This window comes from Amblyomma mixtum, chromosome 9 (assembly GCF_055824585.1).
Source record: "Amblyomma mixtum isolate Tamu chromosome 9, ASM5582458v1, whole genome shotgun sequence".
NCBI lineage: Eukaryota > Metazoa > Arthropoda > Arachnida > Ixodida > Ixodidae > Amblyomma > Amblyomma mixtum.
The window spans coordinates 113533491-113548930 of record NC_143020.1 but is presented as its reverse complement, the minus strand read 5'-3'; the positions used below and the strand labels follow the sequence as shown (position 1 = coordinate 113548930).

At 47.6% G+C, this 15440-nt stretch overlaps 1 protein-coding gene across 1 annotated transcript in view; it reads left to right on the top strand.

Annotated features, from left to right (window-relative positions):
- Pld (Phospholipase D) overlaps positions 1-15440 on the top strand; it is a 108275-nt gene that overhangs the window by 78943 nt on the left and 13892 nt on the right. The window contains exons 11-18 of the mRNA XM_089561477.1: positions 2610-2749; positions 4651-4732; positions 4989-5082; positions 5325-5539; positions 6960-7049; positions 7813-7848; positions 12798-12856; positions 14967-15109. Coding sequence (XP_089417603.1) covers positions 2610-2749; positions 4651-4732; positions 4989-5082; positions 5325-5539; positions 6960-7049; positions 7813-7848; positions 12798-12856; positions 14967-15109 — 859 coding nt within the window. The remainder of the gene's footprint in view (positions 1-2609; positions 2750-4650; positions 4733-4988; positions 5083-5324; positions 5540-6959; positions 7050-7812; positions 7849-12797; positions 12857-14966; positions 15110-15440) is intronic.

Sequence of the window (15440 nt, the reverse complement as noted above, 5' to 3'; positions counted from 1 at the left end):
TGGAAAGAAGCCAGCTTTTGTTCATGTATCGTATTACGGTCGTGTGCTTAAGTGGCTGTACAGTGCATACACACTTCATATCATGTCTCAAGAGGCAGAAAAATGTAATCTGCACAGGCCAAATATATATGTAAACATTAGGCTTAGGCTCTTCACTTGCCAGGTCGTGGGGTCAGACTACAGTAGACTCCCTTTAAGATGAACTCCAAGGGACCATGAAGACTGTTCATCTTATCAGAAGTTCATCTAATTAGGAGTGCTTCTTAAAATGATATTCGAGCATGCAGTGTGTGTCCAAATACTTCGTATATGTGAACAAAGCCATGAAATAGTCTTTTAGGAAAAAAATAATTGCAACATAAGCATTTATTGCACTACTAGTGCAGTGCATCAGGCACTGTTGAGTGTTGCCCAGTCTGTTATATTTTTTTGTGTCTGTCGAGAAAATCGTCTGCTTGCTACAAGCGTAGGCATATCACTTAACCTTCCAAGATATCCTTCAGTGCCCTCACAGGGGAGGAGCAGCGACAGTTCTGCTTTCACAGAATTGCCCTTTCAACGGAGACGTGGTTAGGTCTCTGTGCCTCCCCGTGTCGCATGGATCGTCGGCGGTGCAAAAAAGCTTTCAATTTTTTAGATTTTTTTTCTTTCCTTCCGCTGAAATACTGCTCGAATGGTCGAGTAAAACTGCATGGCTTGGGCACGGCTGGTCGTGAAAGTTCATCTTAACCAATTAGCACGTGTGCAGTGTACATCTTAAGCAGATTTTTTTTGCATTGACTCTATGGGAAACCAAACAAATGACCACCACTGTTCATCTTAACCAAGGGTTCATCTTAAGCAAGTTCGTCTTAACGGGAGTCTACTGTATTTGCGGGCTTAACCGCTCCAAACATGCTTTTCCTCCTTTTATCCTTTTTTATTTTATCATTTAGTACGGTGTACTAGATCTTGTGGTACAGGCCTTCAACCTTTCTATTACTGCTCAGCCTTTCAAGGCCGAAATAACTACGCTGATTAAAACCGGCCTTCGCCGTGGTGCCGACCACAAGGACGATGAAAACAGGCTGTTGTCGCGTCTTGGCTCCGCTTTCCCAATAATTAGCGATAATAATTATTTCGACCTTGGAAAGCTGAGGTGTACTACAAGAGCCGAAGGCCCGTACCAGGAGGTCAAGTTCACCGAACTATTAAATAAGAAGGACGAAAAGGAGGAAAAAATATGTTTGGAGTGGTTAAGCGCGCGATGGTGTGCGACCTGATGACCTGGAATGTTTGCGTAGGTTGTTTTCTGTCTCTTTCAAGGTCACATGAAATATACGTGCGTCGTATAGCAACTTTGTCTGAAGCGAGAAATAAGTGGGCATCTGTCGCGCACAGTGGTCTTGGCAGTTGGATGCCTGCGCTAAAGCTCGCCAATTGCTAAGCCTAACCTCTTCGGATGCTTTCGCTAAGTGCATGCAAAGTGCTCATTTTTTGCTTCAGAGCAATGTGAAGCTTGTGAAGAAAGCTATAGGTCGAGCGCAGAACGAAATTCCGAACCGAGAGGACCAACTGTGCAGTGTCACGGGACAATGTCATGCTTGCGCCATTTTCCTCCACAACCTACTATAAATGTATCAGCTATGCTTGCATGGCACTCTTATTCCTTCAGCAGCCGCAAGCCTGTGTGGCAACTTCAACTCATCAAAATCGCCCGGTAGCGCCATGGGTACATTAACTCCTTGTTTGGTGGTTGCGTGATCGCACTCTAAACATGAATGAGCACATATGGGGGTATAAAGGGAGTAAGCTAATTTCGACCACTGGGAATCTTCATCCCAGGCGCCTGTTGCATTTCCCCTCAGCCTTTCCTCACAATGTGGTTTAGGTGCCCACAGAGAGTGAGGCAGTTACAGTGCCTTTCCTTTCCTCACAACCATTCTTTTCAAGAGCGCTGGCTCCTTTGGTGAAGTATAAGCTCATTCTTTTTTCCCATTTTCACCATTACTTTCCCTCTGAAAAATATTTTCTTCTAAAGATCCCGAACCTTAGAACAGCTGAGCCCAATCTTGATTAATTGAATTATTTGATTAGTAAATAAATGCAGTATTTCTTACTAAGCGAGCATGTGTCGGCATGCTTATGCGTGCTGTAGATGTTATGGCGTGGCAATTTGTTGTTTAGTCTAGCTGGCCACTTTCTCATTGCAGAGGCTTCAAAGGCTGTCTTTATTGAAATCAGTAACGACACTTACGAAGTCTCTGGTTTGTTTCAAAATATGCCAGCATCGCCTATTCCCTTTTAGACAGAAAAAACATACTTTGAGCCGATTTAAGTGTATTCTGAGGAAGACATGAAAGTTTTAAGCGCACGACCAAATGTGGATGAAGAGAGTTGACGCACAAGCACATGGCAAGTGCTGCATCGATGGCAGTGGAAATTGGTGATGATAGCATTCTCCTACACTGGTCCAGGAGGCAAAGCAAACACATTGAGGACACCCTGGGAGGCAGGTGTCTTGAGCAGTAGTCGCTGGTCTGTGGTTAGCCTTGGTGCTCTACAACATCGTCTCAAAAAACTTCTGCTGCTGTGGCTTCCGTCTGATGACTTGCGTTTGTTGATCACAGATCCTGAGGCACCCTGACCACATGACTGGTGGCATCCTTCTCTGGGCTCACCACGAGAAGCTTGTAGTCATCGACCAGAAGTTTGCCTTCCTGGGAGGTCTTGACCTCTGCTACGGACGCTGGGATGACTTCAACCACAGGTGAGCTGAGGAGGAAGACTATGATTAGGACACACGCAAATAGAAGTGTAAAGTGAAGGATGAGAAAATTTTGCTTTGGATCCGTCACTTCAGTTTGTAGTTCGCTCTAAAGAAGGGTGCAAAGCGGTAAAGTGCTCCCCACTTTAGTTCCTTTTTTGGAACATCCGATAGCATAGGGGTCATGCTTCTTTTAGAACATGTCAACGTGTGCTGGCTGAGATGCATAGTTCCGCACCTTCTCCACGCCAAGTCTTCACGCTGTGGGGATTCATGTTGCCCCTCGCCCGCCGGATGCACCCTTCTCTCTCTCGTGGCCTACCACGGCTCTTCCTCTGGCGGCCCCCGACATGGAGCGGAGGGGAGGCGCCCGCGACTACGCGTCGTCACGTGGGCAGCCCTCCTTACCCAGCCCTCTCGGTTTCGGCGGCCGCGCGGGCCGCGCGCACGGGCACAGTCTGATGGAGAGTTGACAGCGAGCCCTGAGAGAGAGCGGACGCGGCGCCAGCGGCGGCCCAGGTGACCTGAACTCCTCTGTGCCTGTCTCCTGTGCCTGTGTCCCGTGCCTGTTGCCTGCCGCTGCTGCCTGCGCGCGACCGAGGAAAGACATTGGGAGATCCCAATTAAAGGTTCTGCCTGCGGGCTTATTCCTCGGAGGTGTTGTTCTTCGCGGCCACAGGTGTGGTCGAGCTAGCGGAGTGGCGTTGGCCCTGAGTTCAGGGTCCGAACCGTGCCAGTAACCCCACAACGCATATTCAGGGAACTGCTGGCTGCAGCAGTGCCTTTTGATACTGGCATGCAGCAGTCTTTGGCAAGAAAAAGCCATTATTAAGATGTGTGCTGTTTCTCTATTCCTAAACATATTTGCTGGCGAGCTGCATTTCGTTGCTGCGCATCATTAGGAGAAGTGACAAAGCTCAATAAGCAGTGAGAAAATTCGGAGTCTGTCTCCACTTCGAAAGTAGGTGTAATCGTGAAATGCATATGGGAGAGGCTTAGCACGTTCTGGGGCGCCTCGTGAATGATGGTAGCCGTGCTCGACTATCGGCCAGCTCCTTTGGCTGCTAAACGTTCTGCCGCCTTCAGCCCTTTCTGTTCTTCAACTTCGGCAGCGGGTTTTGTCTCCATGGATGCTTTCGCGGCTTGAGGAGCCGTCGCCATCAGCGAAGTTCTCATCTGAACATCCGCTGATCTTATTGATGCTAAGGAGAGCTCTCAGCATCCCTGGATGCTTTCGATGGTTGATACGGAATAGCGGTTGCCTGCTCTCCTTGGATCATAGCGGTGTGTTCAGCGACCTCGACCGCCTTCTCACCTTTGTGTGTGGCTACGTGAACCTGCCTTTGGAGACGCAGGCGAGCCTTCCAATCTTTTCACTCATCCGACTCTGTTGCACGGTCATGGCTGCTGATGAGCATTTGGAGGCACAGTGCGAAAGGATGAAAAATGAGACGGCCGTAGTACATAGTGCAAGACGCTGCGAAGATGGACGCATGGTTTAGCCATCGGCAGGGGAAACGAAGCTACTGTGCTTGCTTTGTCGCTGGTTCAAATCCCGCTCTGGGCTATAGTATGGGAAAGATTTGAATCTTGAAAGGCTTAAAAAAGTCGTTTAGAAACCGTGGTGAACCTGAGGCCGAACACAAAAGTGAACTTATCCGAAAACTTTCTAGCTTTTCCATCAGAGTTGTTGTCAGCAGAGAGAAAAAAAACATACAGCTATGTACGCCACAAACATACTGTTTGTACCTGCTATTGCATCATATCAGAATGTACAGGGAGCTTAGCGGCAAGCTTCGACTTCGATCACAGCCTATCTACTTTCCTTTTTTTGAGAGCTAAAAATTAAGAGACTTGGATAAAATTGTCAGTCTAGCTGCCCTCTCAAATCTCTCTGCTTGCAGGCTCACAGATGTTGGTGGAATTCAGATGCAGAGGCAGATCTCCAAATCTGAACAGCCTGAAGTCAACACATCTATGAACGAGGTGAGTTCAAAGTGCTTCTTCCAACCTAGCTCAAACATCTAGGGCACAAACCAGTGGCTTGAGTTTCGCAAGAATTTTCAAGCGCACACAGAGAGTATTGTTACTCGAAAAGACGGAAAAGTTTTGTTTAAGTGTTTGTCTTGTGTTCAGATTGCTGTGAGCAATTTCTCTGGATGAGCGTGCTTTATTCTCCGTAATAAAAGGAGAAATCGCTAAGCCATGCATGCTTCTATGAACCCGTCTGTTGACATGGCAGGTGGCGAACAGACTCCTGGCGTCGCACCGGTTACGGAAACAGCGGGAATCTGCCGGAGCTATCCTGACTGAGGGATATGGAACAAACGACACTGGTAATAACAACTTCCGGTTTTCTTTTCCCTTTTCTGCTCAAGCTGGCTCAAAACTTGAGATGTACCCACCGCGGAGGCTCAGTAGCTTTGGCGGTAGTCTCCTGCTCTTAAGGTCATGGGTTCGATCGCGGCCGTTTCGGTCATATTTCGATGGGAGCGACATACTATGATGCCTGTGCACTGTGCCATGTCGGTGCGCGGTAAAGAATTGTGGTGTGGCCACTCGTCTTCCGTTCTTACAGTTGACGGCGATGGTGACGGGACACAACCAATGGGAGGCTCCGACGTGGACGCCAGGAGGCGTGGCAGGCACTTCTCAGTTCCCGCCTCCGGCATTGCGAATGGCGGTGCCGTCTACGTGGACCAGGAGGAAGGGAAGGTGGTGGTGGGTGACGACGGCTCCTCCAGGATCGCCTCCAACCTGCAGCGCGCACGCCGCGTCTTCCGCGCTGTCACGGTAAGTGTGTCAGTCGACGTCGAGGCCCATGGGCAGTACACATTTGCAGCCACATGCAGATGTCCAAGCATATGACCACATGTTCTGGGTGTCCTCCAAAGATACAGATGACTTCATCACTTCTCAGATAGTGGAGGCAGTTTAAAGGGCATGCACTGGATTCGAGTTTTTATATCCACATTAAGACATGCGAGATTCTTCTTTCAGACAGAAGATTTAACTCTGAATTGATTCGAATCCGATTGTATCATTTGAATCCTCCATGCCGAGATGAACAGGTTACGTCACTTGTATCATTCGTTTGCAACTCTGGACCAGAGATTTAACGCCTTTCAGAGTTTCAAGACACTGTGGCACCTTTTACGACATACAAAGTAGCACAACAGCACACAGGGAGAAACAAGCGCACTTATGAGTGCCCATGTGTGTTCTTGCTTGTACCTGTGTGCTGTTGCGCTATTTTATATGTCATATGCTGCTAACAAACCCAAACTACCACCTTTAGTCGCCTTTTACAATTCTGCATATTGGTCCCCACCTCTGGAGCACTATAAGGTACAAAGGCTTACTGCTGTGACATGGCCGGTTTCTAAAGTGCTGGGCATTATGAATTCAAATGAACCCACAAGTGCTGTGTTTCTGGCACACATAGGTTTAATCACCGCAATCGGATGGTATGTTTTGACATGAGCTTATTAAGCCATGCATTAAGACATGCAGGTTTAATGATGTCTTCTTGTTGGTCAGTGGCAGAATGCTTAAGTTTAAGCAGCAGATGCTCAGTTGGACTGAGTGCCAAAACCTCGCTGTGAACCATGCAAGTCAGTGACATCCTAGTCGAAATCAAGAGGAAGAAATGTGCTTTGGTAGGGCATGTAATGCGAAGGAAAGACAACCGCTGGTCCTTAAGGGTAACGGAGTGGATTCCAGGAGAAGGCAAGCATAGCAGGGGGCGGCAGAAAGTTAGGTGTGCGGATGAGATCAAGAAGTTTGTGAGGATGCGGTGGCCACAGCTGGCAAAGGACAGGGTTAATTGGAGAGACATGGGAGAGGCCTTTTCCCTGCAGTGGGTATAGTCAGGCTGCTGCTGATGATGATGAGATGGTGATGATGAACCATGCACAGAAGATCACTAGTGATCTTCTGTGCATCTTTCCCAGCTCAACTGGTTTATGGAACAATTTCCAGTTGGTTCCAGTTGGAACCAACTGAAACCCAGTTGGTTCCAACTGGAACCGTCTGGAAATTGTTCCATAAACCATTTGGGCTGGGAAAGATTTTCGCCAGGGTAGCAAGAGGGAGTGACTACAGTGGATCTTCGTTTGTTTAGCCCCAAAGATGCAGTGCTTGTGTCAGGACCAGAACTTTGAATGCAGGATCTCAGCCTGTTTCCATTTTGTGTGTCTTTTGTTCTAAACAGCAGTCGCAGCAAAATAATCCCAAGGACGAGTTTAGTGGACAAAGCACACATCCTCGTCTTCAGGGTCTCCTGCAAGCACATGAGAGGACTGTAGGTTATGCTTGGGAACTTCACTATCTGCTCTAGGTAGTGCTTCTAGACCTACAATTAAGAACCAAGCACCGCTCTTGCTGCACATCAAGTGTCAACTTTTCGCTGGTTGCACGCTGCTATCCTTAGCATTTAGTCTGTGAGCTTTAAAGCATGTATGCTGAAAGACTTACCTAAGGCGCTGGCAAGGTTGTGTTGTGGTTTGGATTCACTTTTGATCTGAGCATGGATAGCGGCAGTTTATCATTTCCTTGTAATTGACGGTCAGTGTTAAAACAGTCAGCTAATGGTTACTAAACTGTGCAATGAGTGAACTGAACTGTATGGCTTATGCCAGTCCGATTAGCTTGTCAATGACATGGAAGCATTAGTTGCGGAGAACTTGGTTTTCAAACCACAACGCAAGAGCCTACCATAGTTGTTTGGTAGAAACGTCCCTCAACTGGTGTTTTTAGCAATTTAGACGGCTAACCACGAAACCCTTTCTATAGCACTGTGTCAGGTGAGTCATAACAGTGGCTTCTATGTACTAACAGCGAAGTCAAAGCCTTTTAATGTGCATGGCTGTCACTAATATCCTCTGGCTTGCAGCGCCGTAACGAACAATATGCTCTTGGCTGTTATTTTTGAGTCTGGTTTGTGTGTGTATGTTTATTTTTTTTCTGCTGCCAATGGCATCGCCTTTAACAACCGGGCCCATTTTGTTTGCCATGGCTTCGTCGATGGCGCACCCTGGCCGGTTTTGGGCTGTGCCACGCCGCAGGCATGCCAGAAGCTAAAGAAGCAGCAGCAAGCCGAGGTACGACACGTCTTGAGCAACTGCACAAAACCGCACATGGCTTGCACATCTTGTCTCCGCACAGACCCGATGATCACTTTTTTCTTCTCATTACTTTTTCCCTTGTTTTTTGTTGACCGTCTGGTTCAGTGACAACTTTGCATGTCATAGTTCTGTGTGCTTTGGTGTCTGTCTAGCCCAGAGCGCGCCCGCTCTGCCTGTTGCCTGTTTTGCCTGCTGCTAGAGGCTTTTGAGCAGTTCTTCCTTCTTTTGTGACTGCGCAATGGTTGTTTGCCGGTGCTTTGTTCAAAAAGGTTATCAAACAAAGCCCTTGCTTGGCGTAGGCTTCACTGGCTTCACTTCAGAAGATTCACTTGCAAGTACAGCCACTCAGGTTCTGTAAGAGGGACAAGATAGGAAAGTTGACATTAAGCGGGACTTCAAGAGCCATGGTATTCTCTCCGTGTTCACTTGCGTTCACTGGACTCACTCAATGAGGGCTCTGGTAGCAAAGAGGGTCAGTGTGATGGCACTCGAGTACAAGGACACGCGAGTCTCTGCCTGAGTGAGTCCATGTTATCTGGACCAAAGTGAATCCAAAGGAGTATGAAACCATGCAAGTCTGAGTGTGGGCTGATTCATGTGAGTGTGAAGTCCACAGGAGCCAGATTAAGAATGCTCCCATTCAGTTTAGGAGGGATAGAGGTTGACCAGTTCCTCGAATTCTGTGTCACTGTAGGTTACAGTTGTCTACGAAGAATTTGTGAACAGAACGGCATCGTTAAGTGCAAGTCGGAATGTACTGCGTTGTTTGGCTGCCCACAAGCGTTGCCACCTGGGAACTTGCGCAGGGATGTCTGTTCGATTTGTTTGGACTTGTTACGCCTGTCAGGAAGTGGAGCATTTTCATATTTGTTTTTCCAGTGCCGCGCGCCCGCTGCACTCTCCGATGTGGGAGTGCTGTTGAAGACGGCAGCGCCTATGGTTAGGTGGGAGCAGATATGATTGCGGTCTTAATGACCCAATTGGTGTTCTTTTGTTAAAGAAGGAGGTATAAATAGCTGTTCATGCGTTGTCATTGTAAGCCTAAGCATGTCAGGCCTAGCCCTTGCATATTCTTAAACCATATTTGTTTAATATTGTTACATTATAGCTTAATTTGTTCAGTACAACGACGATTAATTTTGTTGGACTGGTTGTTGGCGAAACTTTGCCACTATATTTTCTGTGTGAATTATTTGTTGATGTTGCTCAAGGTATTGGCAGCTGTTGACGTGGCCATTGATGTGCTTGCAATATGGCAGTGACTTCACGGCTAGCAGATGACAGGCCCGCACTTGCTAATTTGGCTTATAAGCAGCCACAGAGCACCAGTGCCAAGCTGCATTGCCGAACCGGCACTGCATGTTCGCGGCATCGTCGCGGAGCTTACAGAACTAATGCAAAGAATGCAGCCAAATTGGACTGACCTTGGGCATTGAAGGACTCGACTAACATTGCCAAGAGGAAGCCTGTGACTGTAGACCTCTCCGTTGAGGGCTCCCTAGGCATCACCGCTTGGCTCGCTGGGCTATTGTGTGCAATTGGCATTAGCATGTTGGAAACGAGAGTGGAACCAGTTTGCAACAGCCCAGAGAGGAGGGGCACGTCGACATCCTCCTCACCCGATGGGAGCTTCATCTCACAAGTCGTTTTCAGCACTGTGAAAGGTAGAGCTCTTTTGTCCAATCAGGGCAAAGAAAGACAGCAAATAGTCCGTCAAATATTTGAGCAGTGTTGTGGCTATTCTTTAAAAAATTTTTTGCAGCAATTGAAAAGGATTCAAGAGGGTGTTTTGAAAGGACAGCGTGCTATTCATTTGGTGGTTGTATTAGCAGAGTACCGTATTTACCCAATTCCAACGCGCACCTTTTTTCGGGGAAAATACGTCTCAAAATCGCATGCGCGTTGGATTCGAGTGCAAACCGAAACTGCCCCATAGCTGCCCATCGTCATCGCCATTATACGATGTGGGAGCTCACTAACTGCTGGAAACATGGGAGCACGTTTGCTCGTCGTTTTCTGCGTCGCAGAAGCCGTTTTCAACCGGTGTGGCGCTTGTCATTGGTCGCGTGCTCAGCGACCACGGACCGCGTTCACGGCGACGGTATCCCGTGCACTGCCGCGGGCGGACGCCTCATCACTGCCGTTGCACGATCAAGATACGCGGATCGAAGAATATGTTGATGAAACAACGGTTATCGGAAACGCGTCATTTCGGCGGTAAAGTTCCAAAAACGATGAGACTCCTTTCTGTTTTGCGGCCGACTCTCTGACAGAGATTACATCGTCCGCAGGCGGGGCACGCCGCGCCGCTGACGAGGTCGTGCATCATGCCGATCTCACAGATAACAGCGCTCCCGCGCCCGTTTTTACAGTCGAAGATCTTTATCTTTCGCTCAGACGCACTGACGAAGTCATCGATGCTCCGCAAGAAGCATCGCCGTTGCCGCAGTTACGCCTAGCAGCAGACGAACCTCCCATAACCGGAGCTCTCCGCTTGCGCTTGGGGCGTCTTCCTTTATACTGATGCTTTGTCAGGAAATTGCATGAGCGAAAATCTCGTTTCTCAGTCACATCCATAGCGGAGATAGGAGAAAAACCCGGGCAGAAGCGTTGGTTCACGTCTCGGTGGCGGCAGAACGAAGAAGGAGCGTCTGCGCCCGACCGTGCGGTGGAATGCTCGTAGCCAATGGAACGGCTCCGATCGTACCACGTGATTTGAAGGGCCAGTCGCGACGCTCGACTCGGGCGGGAAACGATCTTTTTTTTCGTATTTTTATCAAGAATGCGCCGCTGTCGAAGTGGCTTCTCGTAGACGATGGGTAGGCCTACTTCCCCGCGAATATTCAAGAGCGGGCGACGCCGTGGAGCGAAATGCCGCGTTCCCGAAATTCGGTCAAATTCGCACTTTCGCGAGCCACCGCGAGTGCTTTAATTGTATTTTTTACTAACTTCCCATTGATTATCGGCTTTGATTTTTTTACACATAAAAGAGGCTTGGGGGAATACAAAACGCAAGAAAATACAAAATCGACTTTATCGAAAAAAATCGCGGTTTTTTCACCCGCATCTCCCCTTAAAATATAAAAACGGTTGCAAATTATTTTCATTCGTGGAAGTCACATGCACGTTAGAAGCGGGGCTTGTAGTTTTTTTTTTATTATTACCAATATTGGGCGCGCGTTAGAATCGGGGCTTGAAAATTTTTTTTTTTTTTTTTGGTGCCGTAAATTGGGTGCGCGTTGGAATCGGGGGCGCGTTGGAATTGGGTAAATACGGTAAGTCCGACGGAGGCCTGCTGCAAATAAGTGCACCGCCATTCGTAAACAAGGCATTCTAGTGTCGTAATATTGTGACCTTCAGGTGGTGCCTGTGGGCATCCCGATATCATATGGTTGAGATCAGCCCTTTTATTGGATGAGTTCCACCTAGCAGTGCACTGCCCCTGATAGTAATGGGTGCAAGCAACCGGGTTAGGATATATGAGTTTATTTGCAGGCGACGCCATGTTGCTGCCTGGCATTTGTCTAACGAGGGTGCAGGTGGGGTTCGTTTCATTCTGTAGTGTTGGGTAATCTTCCTGTAGCTGCATAAACGGTCACGTCCTGTGAAAGAGCCAGGCAGCACGCCGGCCTGGAAAGTGAGACCTCGAGACAATTCGTAAGCCGCCTTGTTCCCAGTGAGGAAGTCGTATGCTGGAGGCCAGATCTCATTTCTGCAATGTAGTAAGCTTAGGAGTGTTCACTATGTACAAGCAGCGGCACAATTTGAATTATTTAGTTTGAAAAATATGAAGATATTGAGTCAGATGCGAGTAAACGGAATTGGAAAGGGCAGTGAAACTGTTACCTGTGAAGGCTCACAACGCTTCCCAACTCCAGGAAAAAGGACAAAGAGGATACGGGGATATGGACTGCACGACGGCGCTCAGCAGAGGATCAGAGTGTGGTTTAGCGGGCATTTAGCGGAGGGTCTCTATACAGGTGGAAAACTGGGTCGAGAGGTGGTATAGGGTGCCCCGCTCGGTTGGTATATTCTCGAGTTACGGTGTTGGCCCTCCATCAATGCCTGCATGTCCTGGTTCCCAGGTGAGGATGCATCGTGTTGGAGATAGCTGCCCAATCTGGAGACTCTAGTCCCAGTGTCCACATTACACGGACTTAACGGATGGTGGCGCCATCACTATCTTCTGAAGATCATTTTTTTTTTGCGTATTTTAGCTCTTAATTTAGCTCTCAGGCTGTTATATCTAAGGATTTTTGCGACTGCATCTGTTTCGCTAGCTTCATTGTCAGGCAAATGTGTGTTTATCAGCAATCTCGAGTTTTGTTACATTTTTGTTATTGATCACAGGTGTCGCGACGAGCCTTCACCCCCCACTGAAATTTTAGCCCAATAAAACTGCCGTTTTTCAGTGCATGGGTGCTCTTAGTCACCTTTTCTAAAAATAAGTTTTTCACCACCACCACCTTAGGGAAGTTTCGAAACCACCAAGATCAGAGCTCTGCTTTACACTGCCGGCTATGATATCACTGCTGCCGTCGTATTTTTTGTAGCGCCACCTGTACTGCCATTTTCGTGCCCCGCTTTGTGCTGCGTGCTCCTTTTTTCTGCATTTTGCCTGTTCTGTGTTGTTTTCTCTCTTTTTTTCAGCTTGTTCCTGTGGAGCACGCGTTATTTCACTGTATATTTTGTGTTGTCTTTCGTGTGACTTAATTTCTTGGGCTTTTTGCTTCCTTTTGCCGCGCTGTGAGTGCAAATGCTACAGGACAGGGACACAATTCTGTTCTTGCTTCGCTCGCAAATTCGATGTCCTTGCCTCGCTGCTCTCGTCACCGTACGTCATGGTGTCGTCCACTTCACACGCCATGGTGCCTGCCGCGGCACCGCATCCATATCGCATGTTGACCTTGGCACCCGTTCTGCAGGGCATGCAAGCCTTCCACCGGCAAAACCGCAGGGGCTCCCTGGACTCGCTCGGAGACCTGTAAGTGCTGGTGCCAAACGTAGTACATTGTAGCATGTGGTCACAGCTGCTATCTCTTTCTCTATCAAGTGGTTTTCTCTTATCAAGTGCAGTCAAATTCAGTCGAGAAATGGCGATCGACATCTCGCGTAGCTCATCCATACGGATGATGGTGTGGCTCTGGCTCTGGGCTTGTGCCTCAGACCGAGGTGAACTAGGAAAAGTGGAGAAAGCTTGTACAATGGAATCTTGTTACACTGAACTCTCTTGATTCGATCTTCTGGTTTATTCGTGAATTAAAAGGGGTGACCAGTCCGTCTTTACTTAATACGAACTCCACATGATGCATGCAAACTTTCAGACTGCTTAGAGCTCGAATTATCGAGATTCAATGGAGTATAGACCAACACAGATCTGTGACTTAAGCAAGATGCGGTGGTGCTGCTGTCACCTGGTTGGTGTATGGCCCATAATATAGTATGTCAGCAGAAGTTTTCATGGCAGTTTTCTGATTTCACAACAGCACCTATGAGGTCGCCCCCTCGTTAGCAAAAGCAGATTAAATCCTAGAACAGATTGTGAAAGTATAGAACAACATTTGGAGGCGACATATTTTTAAAATACCAGGATATGGCCATGTCTCAGTTACTCCTGGGTGGAGGTATACCGGGCAGGAGCTTGGACCTTTATAGGTTTGTAAACGCTGTGATGGTCTATATATCTACTTTTACAAATGGTATAGAAGCACTTGGGTTGGTATTAATAGTAGCGTTTAAGTCAGCAGATGGATGTCAAAATCAGTAAAGTGCTGCTAAATTAATTTGAAAAGTGTATGAAACACCCGCTGAAGTTTACCTCTTATTTACCGTGAGGATATGAGCAACATACAGGTACAGTGCGCGCTTTGCATGCGCTGCACAAACTTGAACAGGCCATTTATTTCTTTCACACCCAATTCTCCACGGATGGCAATTATGCTCGAAGTACGCAGAAAAGGCATATGAAAAATCTAAGCTTCACTTTCTTTTTAGTCAATATTTGTAGGCGCGACGGAACATCGTATATAGACACTGTATGATTCCCACGTGTATGGACATATACTTGTTTAACTCCTATCGTTCCGTGTGGGAAATGATCATAGCCTTCTTTTTTTGTGTTGCTCTTAGTGTGTACTTTTTAGCCAGTCGGAGAACAATGTGAACTTTAACTGCGTAGCATTGGGGAAATTACGACAAACCCGTTTAAAGTGTTGCTGAGGAGGAATTTGAAGTTGGCCTGCATCAATAGATTACCGCTTGACTAAGTATAAAGACGATACTTTCAGATGAAACGGAGCTTTTATTAATTAGAAAACGCCAAAAAATGCAAGTGTCACCATCATCGGTCGATATCATAAGTGAACTACGGTGCATCAACACAGTTTTAGTTCGCGGATCCCAGAGTCTAGGCTACACTGCCATTCATTTCCAAATGTGATCATAGAGTCCTTTTGAGTGTAGACATCACGAGTTTATATCGAGCAGCGGAAAAATTTTTAAATGCAGTTTCTTTCCAGTAAACCCGTATTTTACTGCCCGGCAAACATTAACTTACCCCGGAAGAGGCACAGAATGTATTTTTACTGGGACTGAACGGAGTTGTTCTCACTGTCCCTTGAAAAAAATGGAAACCTATTACGGGTTTACGTCTTGCTTCATTATGTCTAACACTCGGACTCGCCTTACAGAGACGCGGACTCGGTAATGTGCCTCCGTGTTCACATGCAACACTCTAGACAGAAAGGAGTAAAAAAAAAATAGTTAGCTGTCCTTTCACACACTCCCTTCTTATAAAAAGGAGTGTGCTAGAGGATGGCTTACCCCCTTTTTACTCCCATATAGGTGTATTCATTTTTAGAGTGAAGTTTTCTGCCCATGAATACTGTTAGCACCAGAGAACTTGTTCCTGAATTCATGGAACTCTGCGTGAAGCATAGGTTGTTCATTCTGTTGCGGTGCCCACATCAACTTGGGTGGAACGGAAGCGCACACTATATTTAAGAAATTTGATTCGTTCATTTCAAGGACGCATGCTGTGCACAAAACGGTAGGTCCACCGTGTCTCATTAGGAATTTGTCGCACGGCCACACAGTTCCGAGGTGCCGCGCTCGGAGCTCCGGGCCCTCTCCTTGGAAGACGACCTCGACGTTGAAGGTTCGGCCAAGTACTGGCTTGGCAAGGACTACACCAATTTCATCTTCAAGGACCTCACCGAAGTGGACAACCCGTTTGTCGGTGGGTACTGGGTACCCCCTTGCTGGCTAGCCGTAAACAATACACGTTCTTGGCTTGCTGAGTACTCTCCGTTTGCTTGATAGCAGATCCAACTCATGCAGATTAGGTTTGATACCTCCCTTTCCGGCCGCCGTGGTGGCTTAGTGGTTATGGTGCTCAGCTGCTAACCCAAAAGACGTGGGTTCGATCCCGGCCGCAGCGGCTAGAATTTCGTTGGAGGAGAAATTCTAGAGGCCCGTGTACTGTGCGATGTCAATGCACGGTAAAGAACCCCAGGTGGTCGAAATTTCCGGAGCCCTTCACTACGGCGTCTCTCATAGCCTGAGTCGCT